Below are 17,961 nucleotides of genomic sequence, written 5' to 3' on the forward strand. Positions count from 1 at the left end.
TGTATTAGATATTTTTTAATAAAGGCCTTTACAAATATCACCTCAGTTATTTGTAAGATGTTTAAAGTTTTCATGAAATCTATTGAGTATAGACACAATATGGGGTATACATATTTCCCATATATGTTTGTATCTTTGTTCAGTTCGAAAACCTTTTTTTCTGTATTTTTTTTGTATTACAATTCATAGTATTCCAAATAAATAACACAAATAAATAAATATAAAATAAGTAAACAAATAAAACAAATAAAATTGTTGAATTTATTAAATTGAAAATGTTATAAATTATTTTTTTATACTATTATTTTTTATTTATTTATTGTTTTTGGCCTAATATGATGGGTTTAATATCACGATTTTTGACAAATCCAACCATGCTTACCTCTTAAAAAACATGGAATGTTCACAAGAGCAAAAATGTTTAATTTTGCCTTTGCTTAAATTGTTTAAACATGTATAGTTGCTTAACTATTTAAAATGTTTAAATTAAGAGCAACTTGAAACAGAAGATATCATTCTATTCAGTTTTCTGCTCAATTCACACGCCTTACCAGAGGGGGCGCCAACAGAAAATCGTTTCTGTAGTTATGACGTGTAACCTTTGAACCTGCAAGCTTCCCACATGGTTCAATGGAGGCTAGTAGAAGAAACGTGCAAAGTGCCGGACAGAGAACAGGAATGAAGAAAACAGAGAAAACAAACAAAAAGAGAAGTAAACAGGATGACGAGGAGGAGGAGGACCAGGTGAGGCTGATACTGACATGCAGCACGAAGGTGTTTTGGGTGAACTGGTCAAGACCTGCTGGCTAGCTGATAGCATGCTAGCACTGAGCATATAAAGTGCTTAAGGACGGAGGAAAGCGTGACAAAATATCTACTAGGGTAGATCTCTCTAAGTTAAACTAGGAAGCTGCTGCCCTGAGATCAGTATCCGACTTTAAATAGAATTAAGAACAAAGTGGCAGCCCAGGCCAATATGAGACACATTAGAGAATTAGAGACAGACTCCTTTTTTGTTATTTTCATTTTTTAAGTACTAACACATATTAACAATGACCCTTTAAATGCCGATTTTGGCCATATTAAAAACAAATTGTACTTCTTTAGGTTGATACTTGAACTGCACACCACTACAGCCTCAAAGGCCATTTTAGAGATTAAGTATTCTAATGCATTTGCAGTTTCTAGTGCATTCACGCTCTACATTCTTCAACAGCCGACTTGCATGTCCACTCTGGATACAGGATTATAGGAGCTACACCTTGGTGAGCTTTGTGATGATGTAAAAGTTGAGCCACATCGATAGTGATAGTGCAACGATAGTGAAAGTGCAAATCTCCAGAATTAATTTAATTATAGGGTTAAGATTTCTCATACATTTTCCTTCATATCTGAAACTCATTAATGGATAAAGATCACTATTTATAATGGTTCTCCTTTTTATATGCAGACATGCTCGTATTATTTTTATGAAAATTGCAAATATGTTAAACAAACCAAATTTCACTTTGTTTTTGTGCTCTTATTGACACAAAGCAACACATCGATTGGTAAACCACAAAGTAGTCATGTATATTTCAATAAGGGTGTTAAGTTATTGGGTTTCAAACTGTATAATAATTTACTGAATTTTAATAGTGCATTTCTTTTATTTCCATCACTTTAAATCCTCCATGGTAATTACTTTGCATTCACCATTGTTGCTGGTATGCTATAATAAAACAGAACTTGGTTAGTATCAGAGCTGGGATGTAAAGCTCACAGGGGGAAAAGTAGTTACTGTATTTCCCGTCTGCTCTTCATAGTTGTGCCTTAAAACTGAGATGAAATATTATTTGGAATTTATGGAAAATTTTAAAGGTCTGCGCATCCTCACCAATTCCTGCCTATGTTTAGACTCCTAAGCTATAGTCTTATTTCCATTTCATGATATCTCACTGTTCTTTGTTCAGCAGAGCTGATTTTGTCTAGTATCTAGTTTGATTGTGCTAATCAGGTATGTCCAAAGTCAGTCCCTGGGGGACGATGTCCTTTACATAACGTGTTACAGCGGTAAAATGTCTGAAATAAGCAAAACGGCTGACGACCCTAGTCTTAGGCATTTGTTAATAAGGTTACTATACATGTCAAACATTTGTTTTGTAGGATATGCTTGTTTAAAAATAAATCATTCAGTTTGTTGGCAGGTTCAGAGCTCAGATCTGGACCTGCAGGTTTGAGCTAATTCTGTTTTCTCCTTTAAGGATTGGTTTTAAAAACATATAAAAATGTAAATTGATTGACATTATTGATCTCACAGTGGAGAAATTTACTGATCTTATTAAATTAAATCATCTTTATAGGCACCAGGGAAAATATTGTAATGCTACCTAAAAGTGGTGTTTGTAAAAGAATTTAAAATGACCATAGAGTTGATATTTTAGTACAGTTTGTACGCCTAGAATCAGTAAAACATCAGTGTCTGAGTCCATCTCCTAGAAAACCTGCATCCTCACATAAATTCTGAGATTTCCAACATATACAAATGTATCATTAAAACAGACACCGGGAGCTTAAAAAAGATAAAACAAAGCTCCCCTAGTGTAATATTGTGTCTTAGTCATCCATCAAAAGGTCTCGGTCTCTCTTTCTCTTCATATCAGTTTCTATAAGTTGTGTGCTTCTAATCTAAATTTTAAAAACCTCACAGAAATAAACAAAATGTAAGACATATTGCTTTCTTCTTACTGGCAAAAAATTGGTTTATTGATCAGAAGAAAATGAGATATTTGAGTTTCTGCTCAGCTGGATGTCAGTCGACAGGAAGATCAACAGAATTTAGTTGTTGGCCATTTTCTTGGCACATCTCTAACCTGTTCCAGCTTTAAAGATGATGAAACATGGGGTAACATGTCTCTGTGTCTGTCTGTTCCTCAGCTCTTTCATTTGAACAAAAAAGAAGATGATGAGGGTGTTGATGAAGATTTATCAGACAGTGAGGACAGCGTCTACTCAGGTCTGGAGGATTCTGGAAGCGATTCTGAAGAAGAAGAGGATGAAGAAGGATTAGATGATGATGATGAGGAGGAGGAGGAGGAAGAAGAAGAAGAAGAAGGATTGGATGATGATGGTGATGATGAGGTGGAGGAGGAGGTGCAGGTTCAGAGTGAGCAGGTAAATCTAAGAAGACACCGCTATACCATTTTCATTTCCACGCTCACCGGATTGTCTCCTTTGTGAAACTTTGTCTGCAGTCGACTGTAAAGAAGAGCAAGAAGAAAGAAGAAACAGGTGGGGGCAAAGAAACAAAGAAAGATGATGAATACGACCACGACACGTCAGACGAGGAGGTGGGAGGAGTTTATCTAGAAAATGTTTAGATGTTCTAAGTCTAGGCTGTCAGATACTCTGTGTTTTGGATCTTTTTTACCGTTTATGCTGTCCATGGGTGGGGTTAAGACAATTTTATTTATTTTTTAACATTAGTCTTGTTTATACCCCTAAAACCAGATGTAGAGGGCATTATGTTGTCTGCGGTTACTATGCTATTTTTACCCACTTGTACAGTTTGCGAGTTTTTGATTAATAATTTGAAAATTGCATCTCTTTTCACTTAGATAACTTTATCTATTAGTTTTGGTTTATTCTTAAACTTTTTAAGCTTAATCAAAAGAATGAGGCTATTTGAAAAATATTCCATCTGTTTCAGGAGTTTATGGAGAGATTTTTTTTATTTTGTAAAGAGATATTAATTATAGGGAGTATTTCTGTGATCCTCCATTTTTTATTTTTGGTTGAAGATGGATGCTTATTTTTCTGTTTCCTCCTCCATCTTATCGCTCTGCCATGTTACATTCTGAGCAGGACATCAGGAACACGGTGGGAAACATTCCCATGGAGTGGTACAAAGACTTCCCTCATGTCGGCTACGACTTAGACGGGAAGAAGATCTATAAGCCGATCAGAAACAAGGATGAGCTCGATGAGTTCTTGGAGAAAATGGAGAACCCAGACTACTGGTGAGCTTTCAGGAAAAGAACAAAAAAACAACAAACTCTTTTAAAATAGTTTTGAACAAAAAGTCCAAATAATGTTTTTCTACCTGTAGGAAAACTGTTCATGACAAGAAGACGGCGAGTGACATCATACTGTCTGATGAGCAGATAGAGCTGGTGAACCGTCTGCAGAAAGGACAGTTTGGAGACATTAACTTCAACGAGTACGAGGTAAGCTGACCCTCTGCAGAGTTATTCTGTTTCCCAGGTTGGATCCGACCTCTGCTAAATGTTAGCTTGGATTCTTTCTCAGCCTGCAGTGGATTTCTTCACTAAAGACGTCATGATTCATCCGGTCACAAACAGACCTGCAGACAAGCGCAGCTTCATCCCTTCATTGATCGAAAAGGAGAAGGTAAACGTCCCAGAAAATCACAGCTGCATTATCAGCTAATTAGTCCTCTAACTGTTAAAATCTGCATTCCTGCAGGTCTCCAAACTGGTACACGCCATTAAAATGGGTTGGATTAAACCCCGGCGGGTGGAGGACGACAGCAAGGGACGCTTCTACGACCTGTGGGCCAGTGAGAGCTCTTCTATTTTGTCGAATCACAAGATGCACCTGCCCGCTCCTAAAATCCCTCTGCCGGGTCATGAGGAGTCCTACAACCCCCCGCCGGAGTACATGTTCACAGAAGAGGAGGTTCGTGGCTTCTCTCCACTTCTTGTTTCTCTCTCTGTCTGCCGGCTCACTTCCTGTCTCACCTTTGCAGAAAGCTCTCTGGGAGCAGCAGGATCTGTCAGACAGGAGGCTGCCGTTTATTCCCAAAAAGTATGCCAGTCTCCGCCAGGTTCCGGCGTTCTCTCGGTTCATCCATGAGAGGTTTGAGCGCTGCCTCGACCTTTACCTGTGTCCCCGACAGAGGAAGATGAGGGTGATTAGCTGTGTTATTATTATGCCTCCTTCCAGCAAGTGGAGCTGATTTGTGATGTTAAGAATTTGCCTTCTGCCTCCAGGTGAATGTCAATCCAGAAGATCTGATTCCCAAACTTCCCAAACCAAAGGATCTGCAGCCGTTTCCCACGACCCAGTCTCTGGTAGATTAAAAACAGACTGTAAAGATTTTTAGAAACCAAAAGCTTTCATGATGTTTTAATTTGCTTTCTGCCTGCCTTTGTTTCTACACTCAGGTTTATCGAGGTCACAGCAGCCTGGTTCGTTCCATCAGTGTGTCTCCATCAGGGCAGTGGCTTGTTTCAGGTAATATTTCTGTTTGTTTATATGTCATAGTTTTTTTTTTCCTCCAGATCCTCCCGAAATCTCTTTAAAACCTTTAAATTAGTATTAGTTACTGCTTTAGATCCTCGGTGATCCAGATCACCATCCAAGTCTTTACTTCAGGACTCAGCTTTCCCCCTGCATTTCGAAGACAAGATATTTATAGATGGTGATGTTCACATTCTGTATGAGCAGGTGGTTTGTGAAAGGAGCAAAGGAAGCTATTTATGATCTTACTTCTTTAGTATATTCCATTTTCTAGAGCAGTGCTTTTTCAGCCGTTCAGCCTCCTCACCAAAAAGTAACATGGAAGGATCAGGTAGGAAGTTAGAGCACCTTATAAACGTTTTTACATCAACGCTTCTTTATGCACATTTTCAAGTAGAGGTAGAAGAGCTTGATGGAAACAGGAATCTTATCAACGGCTAACAAAATTTCCCCAAAAAAGATACCTTTACAGAGTTTTTAGACTTTTTCCAAAAAGTGGAAACCATTTTTTTTAAACAAGTTCTGATGTAATGTAACACTTGCCTCATCACTGCTAATCTGCTTCTGCTGTCTGTGTCCTGAATGCAGCAATAGAAACACACTCCTCTCTTTCTACCTCTCCTGATGCTTTGAACCATTGCTGCGACAGTAAACAAAGTAAAAGTCGCCCATTTGAAGCACGTTCATTTGAGCTTTGCTCCATTACTGATCTGTGGTCTTTTCTATAGCTGCCTCTACTTCCTGTTTATCACAGCCAAGTGTAACGTCAATGTATAACAGGATTACACTTTGCAGAGAGTGGGTAATTCAAAACTGGCATTTGAGATGTTTATTTTCTGCCATATTCTGAGTTATTTTCTATATGGATTGACAAAAGCTTCAGGCAGATCTCAGGCAAATTAAACAAACAAAATTAAACCATGAAAGGAAATGAAAGGTAAACTGAAGCCCGGCGTACACTTGGCGATTTTTTATTTTTTTTTCAGTCGTTGCACGCAGCTGCTGCTCACACTGCAGGACTAAATGTAGGGTTTAGTAGATTTATGTTCAGCCCGACGCTCTCATGTGATCTACCCGCTCGCACTGTACGACTAAAAACTACGTCGGACTCAGCTCCGCCGTGAGATGGAGCTGCTTTGACTCGTGTATCCAGGAGCCAAATGAGTAGAGGAGAAATATAAAGCTCACTATAGTGAACCGTGCTGCCTTGGCAATTTGTTAATTATTGTGATGACAGCCCTGAAAAGAAAAGGTGACAACGTATTTGGAAAAAGACATGGCTGGGCAAACGTGGCTACTACGGTCTGTCAATTTTACGGACAGACCTGCATTTCACTCACTGCATCCCTGCGACGTTGCTGTATTTACATCTTGGAGGAAGAATAAAAAGAAGAATCCTTCTATGCGCATGCGCCCTGAGCGATTTGCCCATGATGGTCGGGAGAAAATCAAACATGTTTGATATTCTCTGGACCTCATGATTCCTGATCAGGAGGTGGTTGTGAGAGGCTGATCGCTGCTCGTAACCCCTTGTACAATACACGACTTACGACGCACGATCAGGTTGAAAGTCGGCCCGATAGAAAGATTGTCGTACGACTGGAAAATCGCCCCGAAAATCGCACAGTGTACGCCGGGCTTTACCTAACTTAATTAAAAACAAAATATATGATCCAAACAAAATAAACTGCCTAAGGCAGCTCTCCCCTCCCAAAGCTGTCTGACCAAGTTTACATTTAGCATTCAAGTCTGTACAGCAAAGAGGTCTATGGTAGTGAAGTGATCAAGAGACACTGAACTGCAGCTTCAAAGTCATAATTAGTGTGCAGGTAACTGCTGACTTGGAGGTAGTGCCTAGAACAGAACAAGGAAAAGAAAACTGTAAAAGAACACAAAGGGTCAAATCAGTGAGCCCTGAGGCACACCACAGGTTAGGAGCCCTGAGAATATGAATTGCTATCCGAATATTAATTCATTTATTGAAAGCTTAATCTTAGCCAAACCATCATTATTTGGAATCCTGTTTGAAAACAGATTAAATGTTGTTTACATACATGCAGTATACATTCTGAATACCGTATTTTCACGACTATAAGGCGCACCTAAACGTCTTTTTTTCCCCTCAAAATGTGGGGTGCGCCCTATGGTGCGGTGCGCCCTATCTGCGGACGTTGTTGAGACCACCATGAGTATGTGAGAACCTTAAAGGGGGAAGTGTGGGCGTGGCTTGTGTATAAAAGAACAGAACAATTTTTCCATCCGGACCAGGACTACAGTTGCTCAGCGACGTCCGGCGGATTATGATGAAAAGCTGGCGAGCTTCCACTCTTTCTGCAGCAAACACATCGCTGACAAAGTCATCCAGCCAAGCCACATCACCAACATGGACGAGGTGCCGCTCACTTTCGACATCCCGGTGAATCACACCGTGGAGAAGAAGGGGACCAGCACTGTAGCGACACATACAACGGGGTATGAAAAGGCGTCGTTTACTGTTGTGCTTGGCTGCCACGCAAATGGACAGAAACTGCCGCCTATGGTGATTTTTAAAAGAAAGACTTTGCCTAAAGAGACTTTTCCAGCTGGAGTTGTTATTAAGGCGAATGAAAAAGGCTGGATGGACGAGGAGATGATGAAAGCTTGGCTGAGGGAGGTGTATGTAAGGAGACCAGGTGGTTTTTTCCACGCATCACCATCTCTGTTAATTTGTGACTCCATGCGTGCCCATCTCACAGCCGATGTGAAAAAAAAGGTCAAAGAAATGAACGCTGTGCTTGCTGTTATTCCGGGAGGTCTGACAAAGGAACTTCAACCGCTCGACATCGGTGTGAACCGGCCGTTCAAAGTAAGGCTGCGAGCGGCGTGGGAACGATGGATGACAGACGGAGAGCACAGTTTCACTAAAAGTGGAAGGCAGCGCCGGGCAAGTTACGCCACCGTTTGCGGATGGATTGTTGATGCTTGGACTAACGTTTCTGCAGGGACTGTTGTTCGAGCTTTCGCAAAAGCCGGCATCATTTCCAAGGAGCCGCCCGGCACGGAAAGTGACTCTGACAGCGAAGAAGAAGGGGAAACTGGCATGTCGGATTTAGCGCAGCTGTTTAATTCAGAAACAGAGGATGAGGACTTTGAGGGGTTTGATTAATACTCTGTAATAAATACTTGAATAAAGCACAATCATACTCAGTTTTGCTCCCGCTCTATTTTTCTACCTGAAAACTTAATTCAACAGCAGCCTCTGGGCCGCGGCGCATTCGGGCTCACCTCCGCAGGTGTTTTTTCATCTAAATAATCTAAATCTTTTTAAGGGAGAAAGTCCACCTGAAAATTTAATCATTGCAGTCAGTTCATCCAGATTATTATCCTGCCTATGTTTTAAGTTAATTTATGCGTCAATAAACTGTATCAGAGGAGTAATCACAGCCCTGTGTCATCAGCGATGTGTCTCTCACGGCCGGTTCCCAGGTTTGAATAATACTTTGTAATAAATACACCTTGCAGCTTTATTTGCTGTGATCAGTGGGAATAAAGTAGTTTTAATATGTTTTTAAGTGGGAAAATCCACCTGAGAGGACATGTACCTGTATATAAAAAACGCGCCCTATAGTCCGGTGCGCCCTATGTGTGTGTTAAATACAGAAATGGCACACATAACTGAGACTGCGCCTTTTAGTCCGGTGCGCCTTATGGTCGTGAAAATACGGTAATAACATTTTAACGGGCAGGAAGTGTTTTCATATTTCCATCCAGGCATTTTCTGCAAATCCTCAAGTGCAAGCTTGTGGTGACAGTAGAAAGGAAAAACTCACTTAGCAGTCCCTAGCTAGGTATGGGAGGCCATTTCCCCCTCAGTGTTTATGTTCAAATAATATTAACACCAAATAAAATTGCAACAAAAATCATCTTGTGGCTTAAATCAAAGGTAGTAAATTTCAAAACAGTGTCTCCAGTTTCGCATTTGAGCAGAAACCTTACCTGGAACCTGAACTCGGCCATCCAGGTTGTATTTTTGTCACTTTGTGGGGTCGTGTTTCAGCATCGCTTTAACTGAATCCACAGGAAGTGATGACGGTTCAGTCAGACTCTGGGAAGTGTGTTCGTCTCGCTGCATGAAGACGATCCAGGTGGGCGGAGCTGTGAAGAGCGTGGCGTGGAACCCGAACCCGGCGCTCTGTCTCGTGGCTGTAGCTGTGTAAGGATCTTTTAATTCATACAGCAAAAAATGAATGCAGACAGCATAAAGTCTGTCGGTCTCTCATCTCATGGTTGTTGGTTTTTAGGGAATCTGCGGTCTTGATCCTGTCTCCAGCTCTGGCTGATAAACAGGTCATCTCATCATCGGAGAAGCTTCTCACCGCTCAGACGGAGGAGGGGCCCTCAGAAGGGTCTCAGACCGTCGTTTGGTCAGAAACTGAGGGGGAGGAACTAAATCAGGGCATCCGTCTCAAAATCCAACATCCCAAAGTGAGTTAAATCCCCTGAATAGTTTTTTAAAAGCCAATATATTCCTAAAGGGAACTAATAGGAACGTCCATCTCCTCAGGCTGTCCACCAGGTGACGTGGCACAGTAAAGGAGACTACCTGGCCTCTGTGATGCCAGACCATTCCAGCCACCAGCAGGTGTTCATCCACCAGCTGAGCCGCCAACGGAGCCAGAACCCCTTCAGGAGAAACAAAGGCCTAGTCCAGGCCGTGTCCTTCCACCCCATCAGGCCCTACTTCTTTGTGGCCACGCAGCGTTCGGTCAGGATCTACAACCTGGTCAAGCAGGAAATGACCAAAAAACTCCAAGCAAACTCCAAGTGGATCTCCAGTATAGCTGTTCACTCTGGAGGTTAGTGGATCGATAACAGTCACTTCCTGTTCTGTCCAACCTTTTCTTTACATCGCTGTTGATTGGCTGAGGCTGTCTCTGACCTCTGTGTCTGCAGGTGATCATGTGATCTGTGGGAGCTACGACTGCAGGCTGAGCTGGTTTGACCTTGACCTTTCAACTAAACCTTACAAGATGCTACGGTACTTTACCTCATATCTGTTATAATATTTCTATATTTTAAATGGTCTTTTTAATTAGCTTCGTAGAACTATAATAAATTCAGAGAAACTGAATATTTTGGTTTACATTGATGAAAATATTTACATTTATAACATTAGAAATGATTTAGTTTTTTTTTTATTAAAATCATCGTACAAACAAAGCAGTTAGAGTTTAAAAGGAAATGATTGAATCGGTTTATAGACCAGAATGTTTTCTAAGTGTTTGACTCATCCATGTAGCCACCATTGGCAGAAATAGCATAGTATCTGTTTTTTTTTTTTTTTTCTCTTTTTTCTTCACTCTTCTGTCGAGTTCCTCTCAATCCCGCTCAGTGGGCTTGAAGTCTGTGCTGGTTTTTCAAGTCTTACCAGTTGGTTCTTCTATTGCATGATTAGTTCTGGTCTTCCTGAGATTTATGTTGGGTCATTATCTTGCTGTACGATGAACCCATAACCAACTAGGCCCATACATGGGGGCACTGTGGTAGCTGCTGATACATGCCGCTCACCTTGTGCAGGATCCAGTAAAACTTGCCCAGTCTATAGTACTTCTTAATCCTTGTTAAACAGTTGTCAAACACTGGAATCATCACAGCAAAGATCCTGATTGATGAAAGGAAGATCTCAGAATTTTCATTCGTTAGTCCATAACACTTTTCATTTTCCAGAAACTCCTTTGTGTTTTATTATTTAGGCAAGGGTCCCTCCCTGGAACTCATCGGGTGAAGCCTGCGGTTTAAAATCTTCACATTTGAAACTCAGACTTGCATCTGATGACCGTGTTGATGATTAATCACCTTTTTTATGCCGATTTAATTGTTGGAATCACCTTTGTTCTTATATCTGCATTTAATACCAGTAAACAATATATCTGCATGATACCACTAGCTGCAACATTTTAGTGTGTTATATTTTTCATTGTATGTTGTGAAACTTGATTATTTTTACAGGCATTTTTTTCGGTTTTGTTGCCATGTAAATTAAGGTAGACTCCCAGAAAGATGATGGAAATCAAAGCTAGTTTTGTGATTTTTATCATGAAACTTTAAAATCAGGGATTGGATTTTAAAGCCATATCATTTAGCCCCGCTGTGAGCTGCCCTTCATGCATCTCTCAGAAATTTCTGTTCAGATATGGCCTCAGATTTGCCAGACCTCTTTCTGTCAGTTTCTCTGATTGAGGAAAACCAAATTTTGCAGTTTCTCCACAGAGAATGCTGAGATTTCCACTGTTATCATTGTCTGTTTCTCTTCTGTACGTTTCCTTTTTCTTGCTGTTTTTTTTAAGCACTACTTTCTGTTGTATAATACTGTTGAACTGAAGCTCACCATGAGGTGGTACCTCAGTATGTTCTAGCAGCTTTCATGCAGGCAGAGGGGTTTGTAAGCAATCAAGAAAGGCTAACCCGACGGTGTTTGGTATAATTCTGAAAGTAGTTATCAGTTTTAGGTGACCTCTGGCAGTTCAGCACTTTTTCTACCATTTGAAGCCATTTTGTTTAATTTGCTTCAGATTTCAATATATAACTGGAAACAGGTTCTTTTATAACGTGTATGTTTCTACTAGGGCTGAAACTAACTGATTAATCGTGATTAAGCAATTTTTGAAATAATCATCAACTAATTTAGTAATCGATTAATTGTTAACTGGAGTGAAGAGACTTTAAAACATATACGTTTAGCTGACAGAGCAACACACTTACACTGGAAAAAAATCAAATCTAAATAAGTCATTTTTTCTTAAAATAAGTACCTTTTGTCTTGAATTGAGGAGGTGAGAAAGACACTTTGCCAATGGAACCAGACAATTTACATTTAAAATAAGAATAAATAATTGCTTTGTCTTATTTCAAGTGCATATTATCTAAATATGTTATTTTAAATAAAAATACTTATTCCATTGGCAAATCATCTTAGTAATCAAATTAACGGTAAATACATTTAATTAAAAAAATTTTAACTTATTTCTAGATAATTTTTGCAGTATAGAGCAGTAGTTATACCAAAATTGTCAACGAGAAAAAGGTGAACATTAAAATCTATTTCATCTGTCAATATTCTTTATTCAGAACTCCTCAAGTGGAAAAGTTTTAGTTTCTCCTCGTTTAATTTTGCAAAAAGTCTTCTTTAAGGAACATTTTGCTAAAAGATTAATTGAAAAAAATAATCGACATATTAATCGATTTGCAAAATAATTAATTGCAGCCCTAGTTTATATATGTTCTGCCTTTGGAATTGAAAAAAAGTTTTCTGATGTTGTTTTATGAAGATTTATCTTGATATTGATTTCTTTGTATTTCTCTACCCACCAGGCACCATAAGAAGGCGGTAAGGAGTGTGGCCTATCACAGAGGTTACCCACTGTTTGCATCAGCGTCTGATGATGGATCAGTGATCGTCTGCCATGGCACCGTTTACAAGTAACAGCCTCACTCATATGTTTTTGCACATGAATGATAAACAGAAGTGTTACAGGTTTTCCTTTCCCTTACAGTGACCTCCTGCAGAACCCGCTGATCGTCCCAGTCAAAGTTCTCAGAGGTCATGTGACCACCCATGACCTCGGGGTCTTGGATGTGACCTTTCACCCCACACAGCCCTGGGTGTTCTCCTCCGGTGCAGACGCCACCATCAGACTCTTTACCTAAAGATCCAGTCTCTGTATCAGCCTCATTGGGGTATCCTAGCAACCTGATCATTCTGATTGCTAGGATACCACTCATCATTTCCCGCAACGTCATTTCCTTTAGTTTTAATGTCTGTTTGTACTCAATAAAATATAATATTCTTACTGTTTGTGTTCTGTTGTGTTTTACCCTCCGAAAGAAAATGAGAATGTTTTTTTTTTGTTTTTTTTTACCACAAAATCTGATTTAAACCTTTGCACCATTTTGTTTCAATAAGCTGTTCAATTCTTTATCAGATTCATGAAAAACAATATAGAGTAGACAAGTTAGTAAAAAAGTGGCTAATCTTAGCAAGAGGGCCTGTATAGCAATGGCCTGCTTTGAGTCAGTCGGATGGTTATTTTGTTGTTTTACTAAAAAGGAAGCTTTATAAAATTAAATTGAGGTAATTTTGAGGAGTCTAATATTTAGATCCCTCAAAACGAAATTTCGCTTAATACACCTCACATGACAATTCCATTTCTTAAAGTTCATCAGTGAGCAAAAGTAAACATTGGCAGAAAAAAATCCTTGAATTTGCTCTAATGATTCATAAGATGCAGCTTTAAAATTGCTTGTCAATACAAATTGGGGATGTCCCAGTGTGTCTTGTTTAATTTTATTTCCGACATACAAATTTTTAACATTGACCCAATAGAATACCAGCAGAAATCGTATGTACTTTTATTTACTCATTTTGTAGCATGGGATGTTAGAAAAGATTTGACCTAGTGATGTTATTCAAACAACAGGAATGTGAATCAATTACCAACATATTAAACAGAGCATTTCTGTAAGCTTGCTGATATCTGAGATTCTAGGTGCAGGTTGATATATTAGGATATTTGTCTTTTTGGCTGTTATTTGAATGACTTGCAAAACCATTATTGTATTCAGACATCCCCAAATAAGGTGCATCAGTCATATGGCATCAACTTAATGCATCTAGATGGTGAATACAGCTTCCAGTTTAGCATCAGAAGGAAGAAAAATCATTAAAATGATTTTGAATGTGCCATGGTTGATGGTAAGAGATGGGTGGCTAATTTCTAAACTTTTGACACACTGTCTTATAGGTTCATAAGCCTGAGGAAAATGCTGAGGGAGCACAGGAGTCAGTTGTGACAATAGGCATGCTCAGATTAGAAGCTTCATACAGAGGTATATGGGATATTATCTCTGAACACATGAGTGAATCTTAAAAAGCAGCAGATTACTGCACAGTGGAAAACTGTAATATAGGCTAACCAAGATTTTTCAATACAAAATGGCAACAACAAAAAAATCCCTTTGACTGCTGCATCAGTCTGATGATAGATTGTCATAGTTTGGTGTAAACAACATAAAAGCAGGAATCCTATGGTGGCTTGTATCAGTGGTTCAGACTTCTGGTGAAAGATGGTGTTTTTCTGGGATCATGGGTGGCTCTAGACAGGAGCCAAAAGAGACCAGTAGCCCAGTTGAAATGTTTTTTTATTTTTGCTTGTTTAATGCACTGGCCCCATCTTGCCCCCCGGTAAAGTTGGCCTAAAACTACCTCTGCTTGGAATTGTTTAAATATTAGTTGACCAACACATACATACTCTGATGATCATACCATCCTTCTTTCCAACCCCAGCCTAATGCTGCAGGTTAAATAAAATCCTTAAATAATCTCTAACTATTTTAATTTTATGATATACACAAATGAAAAAAATACATTTTAACACATTTTAATAATGCTATTATTATGACTACTTACATTAGGGGCTTTTAAGTTGAAAATTCCTAGTGTACTTCCGCCGGAACCATTCTGGTGTGACACCAGATCATGACGGCAGTGGACAGAATCACACCTAGCCGCGAAAATTGTGTTTATACCAGCTGTTACTGGTAAATATGATTATAACAACAATTTTGATTCAGGCAGTGTTCTTCTAAAAGGTTATTGTGCTGCATGGTGATGATCATCTGCGACGGTTTGCTACATTAATTAATCATTACAAAAAAAAACAAGTGGGAGCTTTAAATAAATACCAATAAATCAAACTTCGGTCCATAATTCAGCTCTATAACAATATCATTATTTGAATGCATAGCAGCATTTGAAACCAGCTCTCTTCATAGTGATTAATTTTGCCATCTTGTACAACTTCCTCAATGTGTTGGTTTCATTTTAAAGGTTTAATTAAAACTGTTTAAATTGTTGTCCTTGAAATCCCTTTTCATTTGGGCCCCTTCTCTGTTTTTTTTTTTTATTTTTTTATTTGCAGTGAAGAAAATGTTTGGAAGCTGTGTGATTTTTTTAGAACGGAGAAAACGGCTCCACTGGAACAGCTCTTTGTGGTCTTCATCTCCAATGACAAACGAGTGGTGAGAGTCTGGAGACCAATATAAAGCTAATGGATTATTGAGTTTATAAATAAATGAAATAGATTCATTATAAGCCGGTTATTTAAGGGACTAATGAACATTAGTGATGAGTTAATGAGGCATCTTGAAGCGTTTCGACACTGTATTGATCCTGCATTGATACTGTCTCGCAGAATACTGACACTTGCTGGACATTTAAAGACACTACAGGCAGGTTATTCGACTGTCTAAACTAAATTGATTTGATGACCTAATACAATTATATAATTTAAGTAATTGTGGGCGAGGCCGTAAACTCCTTAAAAACAATTTTTCATGTTGGCCAAAAAGTTTTTTCTCTAATCTAAACACAGAATCCTTTTCCACATGTTGTTCGCCGCACGGCGTAAAAAAACAAAAAACAACATGTCGCTTTATGGTTTTTGTTCAACTACCACTTCCTGATCGTCCAGATTTGTAAATTGCACAACTTCTGTCTTCCGTGTATTTTTTTTTACCAAAGCTAGTTACCATGAGCCTTGGTTAATACTCATCTTGTCTGACCTGTAACCTTAAGTATATGGCAATCTCATTGCAGGGTTTAAGATATTTGCACTCTTTCATGTCCAGATGATAAATTAAAGAGGTCTCTATTATTAGAGCTCTGACTAAGACTTTATATCCTGGTCCTTCTTTAAAGTAGGGGTGAGGGTGTCAATACTTTTTCAATCATCTCCATAAAACATGTCAAAGCTTTTATGATGACTTTATTTAAGCAGCCTTAGTTTCTGGAGAATATGGTGAGGTACGGTATTTAGAAAATGCATCACGTTTCTTTAACTCAATTCAATCATATTAATAATATGTATAATACATACATGTGACCCTGGTTTGTTTGAAGCTTGAGTTCAAAAGAACTGATTATTTTATTCTAAAGGTGTTCTTTGTTCTCCAGATCCCTCTATGGAAACAGAAATCCGGACATGGTGACCACCCTGTCTTCTGGGTCTGTATTTCTTACACTAGTATCCCTGAATCTGATTTTCCTACTGCTTTTCTGTGACATCATTAACTGTGCGGCTGTTTTTATCAGGACTACCACGTGGTTCTGCTACAGGTGCGTCCTCAGTCAGACTCTCTGGTTTATGATCTGGACTCAGAGCTGTCGTTTCCCTGCAGCCTAGGCCTTTATGGAGCCATGGCCTTCCGCTCGGACCGCCACATCAGACCGGAATACCACAGGTAAACCCTGCAGAAGGTAACAATACTGATGACAACACAGTAATGTCTGCATGTGTCTTTGACAGGAAGCTGCGTGTCTTTCCTGCCAACAGCTTCCTGTTGAACTTTGCGTCTGATCGATCTCACATGAGGAACCCTGATGGAACCTGGAAGATGCCTCCACCTCCATACCCGCCCATACAGACTGCAGGTAGCACGTCTCCCTTTGGTGTTAGCTGTGTCTGATGATGTATCCAAGTCAGACTTCATGTGATTTTGTTGTGTTGTGGTACATCTCCTCCTCAGAAAATCAGATGAATCTGGATGATTTCATCAGCATGGACCCTTCTGTGGGCTGGGGTACCGTCTACAGTCTGGATCAGTTCCTGCGCACATACACAGGAAATGCCTCCACAGCACCAGTTTCTTCATATTTATCCTGATCTTCCTCAGCATCTTTATGTTTGTTTTTTTTTAGATGTTTTATGTTGGTTATGATGAATTTTGCTCCTGGTTCTGACCATCTGCAGAGATCCTTCAGTCCCTTTTAACGATGTCAGAGCTTAAAAATGTGGATCTCTAAGATTTTCACCTCATGTACTGAGCAATAAAAAGTTTGATTGTTGTCCTTGAACTTGTTGTCATTAATAAGCCTGACGTTATCAAGATGAGGGGCCAGGGGTGGATGGCCCAACCAGGTGATTTGTTGTTCTAATTTAAACATATTCCAAAAAGTAAAAAAAAAAAAAAATCCACTGGACTTTGTTTCCAAGTTTGAAGATGTTTCACTTCCCATCCAGGAAGCTTTTTTTCTCTCCTAATAAACCATCTTTCAGAGACATAGACCAGTATCGGGTATTGCAGGCTAACAAAGATCCCAAACAACTGCAGATTCCTAATGGGCAGACCCGTTCATCCGGTTCAATTTGCATGTTTTCCACTCTCTACTCTTTAAAGCCTCAAACTCAATGCTATTTCTGACATTTTGAATTGAAAAAGCTTCCTGGATGGGAAGCGAAACGTCTTCAAACTTGTAAGCAAACTTTGAACTCCGACCAGCAAACGGCAAAAAAGAGAAGAATAAGAAGATGGTTTTAAACTCGAATTTCTAGACTTACTTTTAAAACCATCTTGGTAGAGGTGATTGTTACAGCTCTTAGTTTACAACTTTGTGTTTTTTACTGAAGTCTTTATTTAAATTAGCTTGAACATTTAGCAGCTTTCTCTGGGGCAAGAGTATTTCTTCATAACTCAGGATACATCTGCTCCCTTTGGTATTTTCTCTGGTGTTTCATTTAATAGACTGGGATCAACTGAAAATTGTAACATAAACTAAAATTTTAAAACCTCAATATGCAGTGACTTTGATACCCATGAAAAATTATTAAAACAATTATTAATACAGACTGGTTTAGTAAATTAATGTTGATTTAGAGTTCTGTATGACCTTATGGCTTTTCACTG

General features: G+C 39.2%; 2 protein-coding genes across 2 annotated transcripts; both read left to right on the forward strand.

Annotated features, from left to right (window-relative positions):
- Positions 1–585: 585 nt before the first annotated feature.
- bop1 (BOP1 ribosomal biogenesis factor) lies at positions 586–13,071 on the forward strand. Its single transcript, XM_038277133.1, has 16 exons — positions 586–744; positions 2,917–3,153; positions 3,234–3,329; positions 3,844–3,998; positions 4,088–4,205; positions 4,288–4,389; positions 4,465–4,677; positions 4,748–4,909; positions 4,992–5,072; positions 5,166–5,235; positions 9,301–9,433; positions 9,522–9,705; positions 9,785–10,076; positions 10,174–10,258; positions 12,592–12,699; positions 12,774–13,071. The coding sequence occupies exons 1-16, from the start codon at positions 631–633 to the stop codon at positions 12,925–12,927; spliced, it is 2,304 nt and encodes a 767-aa protein (XP_038133061.1). The 5' UTR covers positions 586–630; the 3' UTR covers positions 12,928–13,071.
- A 1,656-nt stretch (positions 13,072–14,727) lies between these two features.
- Positions 14,728–17,131, forward strand: wdyhv1 (WDYHV motif containing 1). The gene is made up of 6 exons (XM_038277189.1): positions 14,728–14,817; positions 15,198–15,297; positions 16,232–16,282; positions 16,370–16,518; positions 16,584–16,708; positions 16,804–17,131. The coding sequence occupies exons 1-6, from the start codon at positions 14,756–14,758 to the stop codon at positions 16,938–16,940; spliced, it is 624 nt and encodes a 207-aa protein (XP_038133117.1). The 5' UTR covers positions 14,728–14,755; the 3' UTR covers positions 16,941–17,131.
- Positions 17,132–17,961: the final 830 nt, after the last annotated feature.

This window comes from Cyprinodon tularosa, unplaced genomic scaffold (genome assembly GCF_016077235.1).
Source record: "Cyprinodon tularosa strain WSP-4 unplaced genomic scaffold, ASM1607723v1 ctg13, whole genome shotgun sequence".
NCBI lineage: Eukaryota > Metazoa > Chordata > Actinopteri > Cyprinodontiformes > Cyprinodontidae > Cyprinodon > Cyprinodon tularosa.

Excerpts from the sequence above, each read along its gene's own strand:
- wdyhv1 (XM_038277189.1), top strand. The coding sequence starts at position 14,756 with ATGACGGCAGTGGACAGAATCACACCTAGCCGCGAAAATTGTGTTTAT. Across the intron at positions 14,818-15,197 it reads GTTTATACCAGCTGTTACTG|TGAAGAAAATGTTTGGAAGC; the intron begins GTAAATATGATT and ends TTTTATTTGCAG. Across the intron at positions 16,709-16,803 it reads CCCGCCCATACAGACTGCAG|AAAATCAGATGAATCTGGAT; the intron begins GTAGCACGTCTC and ends TCTCCTCCTCAG.
- bop1 (XM_038277133.1), top strand. The coding sequence starts at position 631 with ATGGAGGCTAGTAGAAGAAACGTGCAAAGTGCCGGACAGAGAACAGGA. Across the intron at positions 4,678-4,747 it reads ACATGTTCACAGAAGAGGAG|AAAGCTCTCTGGGAGCAGCA; the intron begins GTTCGTGGCTTC and ends TCACCTTTGCAG. Across the intron at positions 9,434-9,521 it reads TGTCTCGTGGCTGTAGCTGT|GGAATCTGCGGTCTTGATCC; the intron begins GTAAGGATCTTT and ends GTTGGTTTTTAG.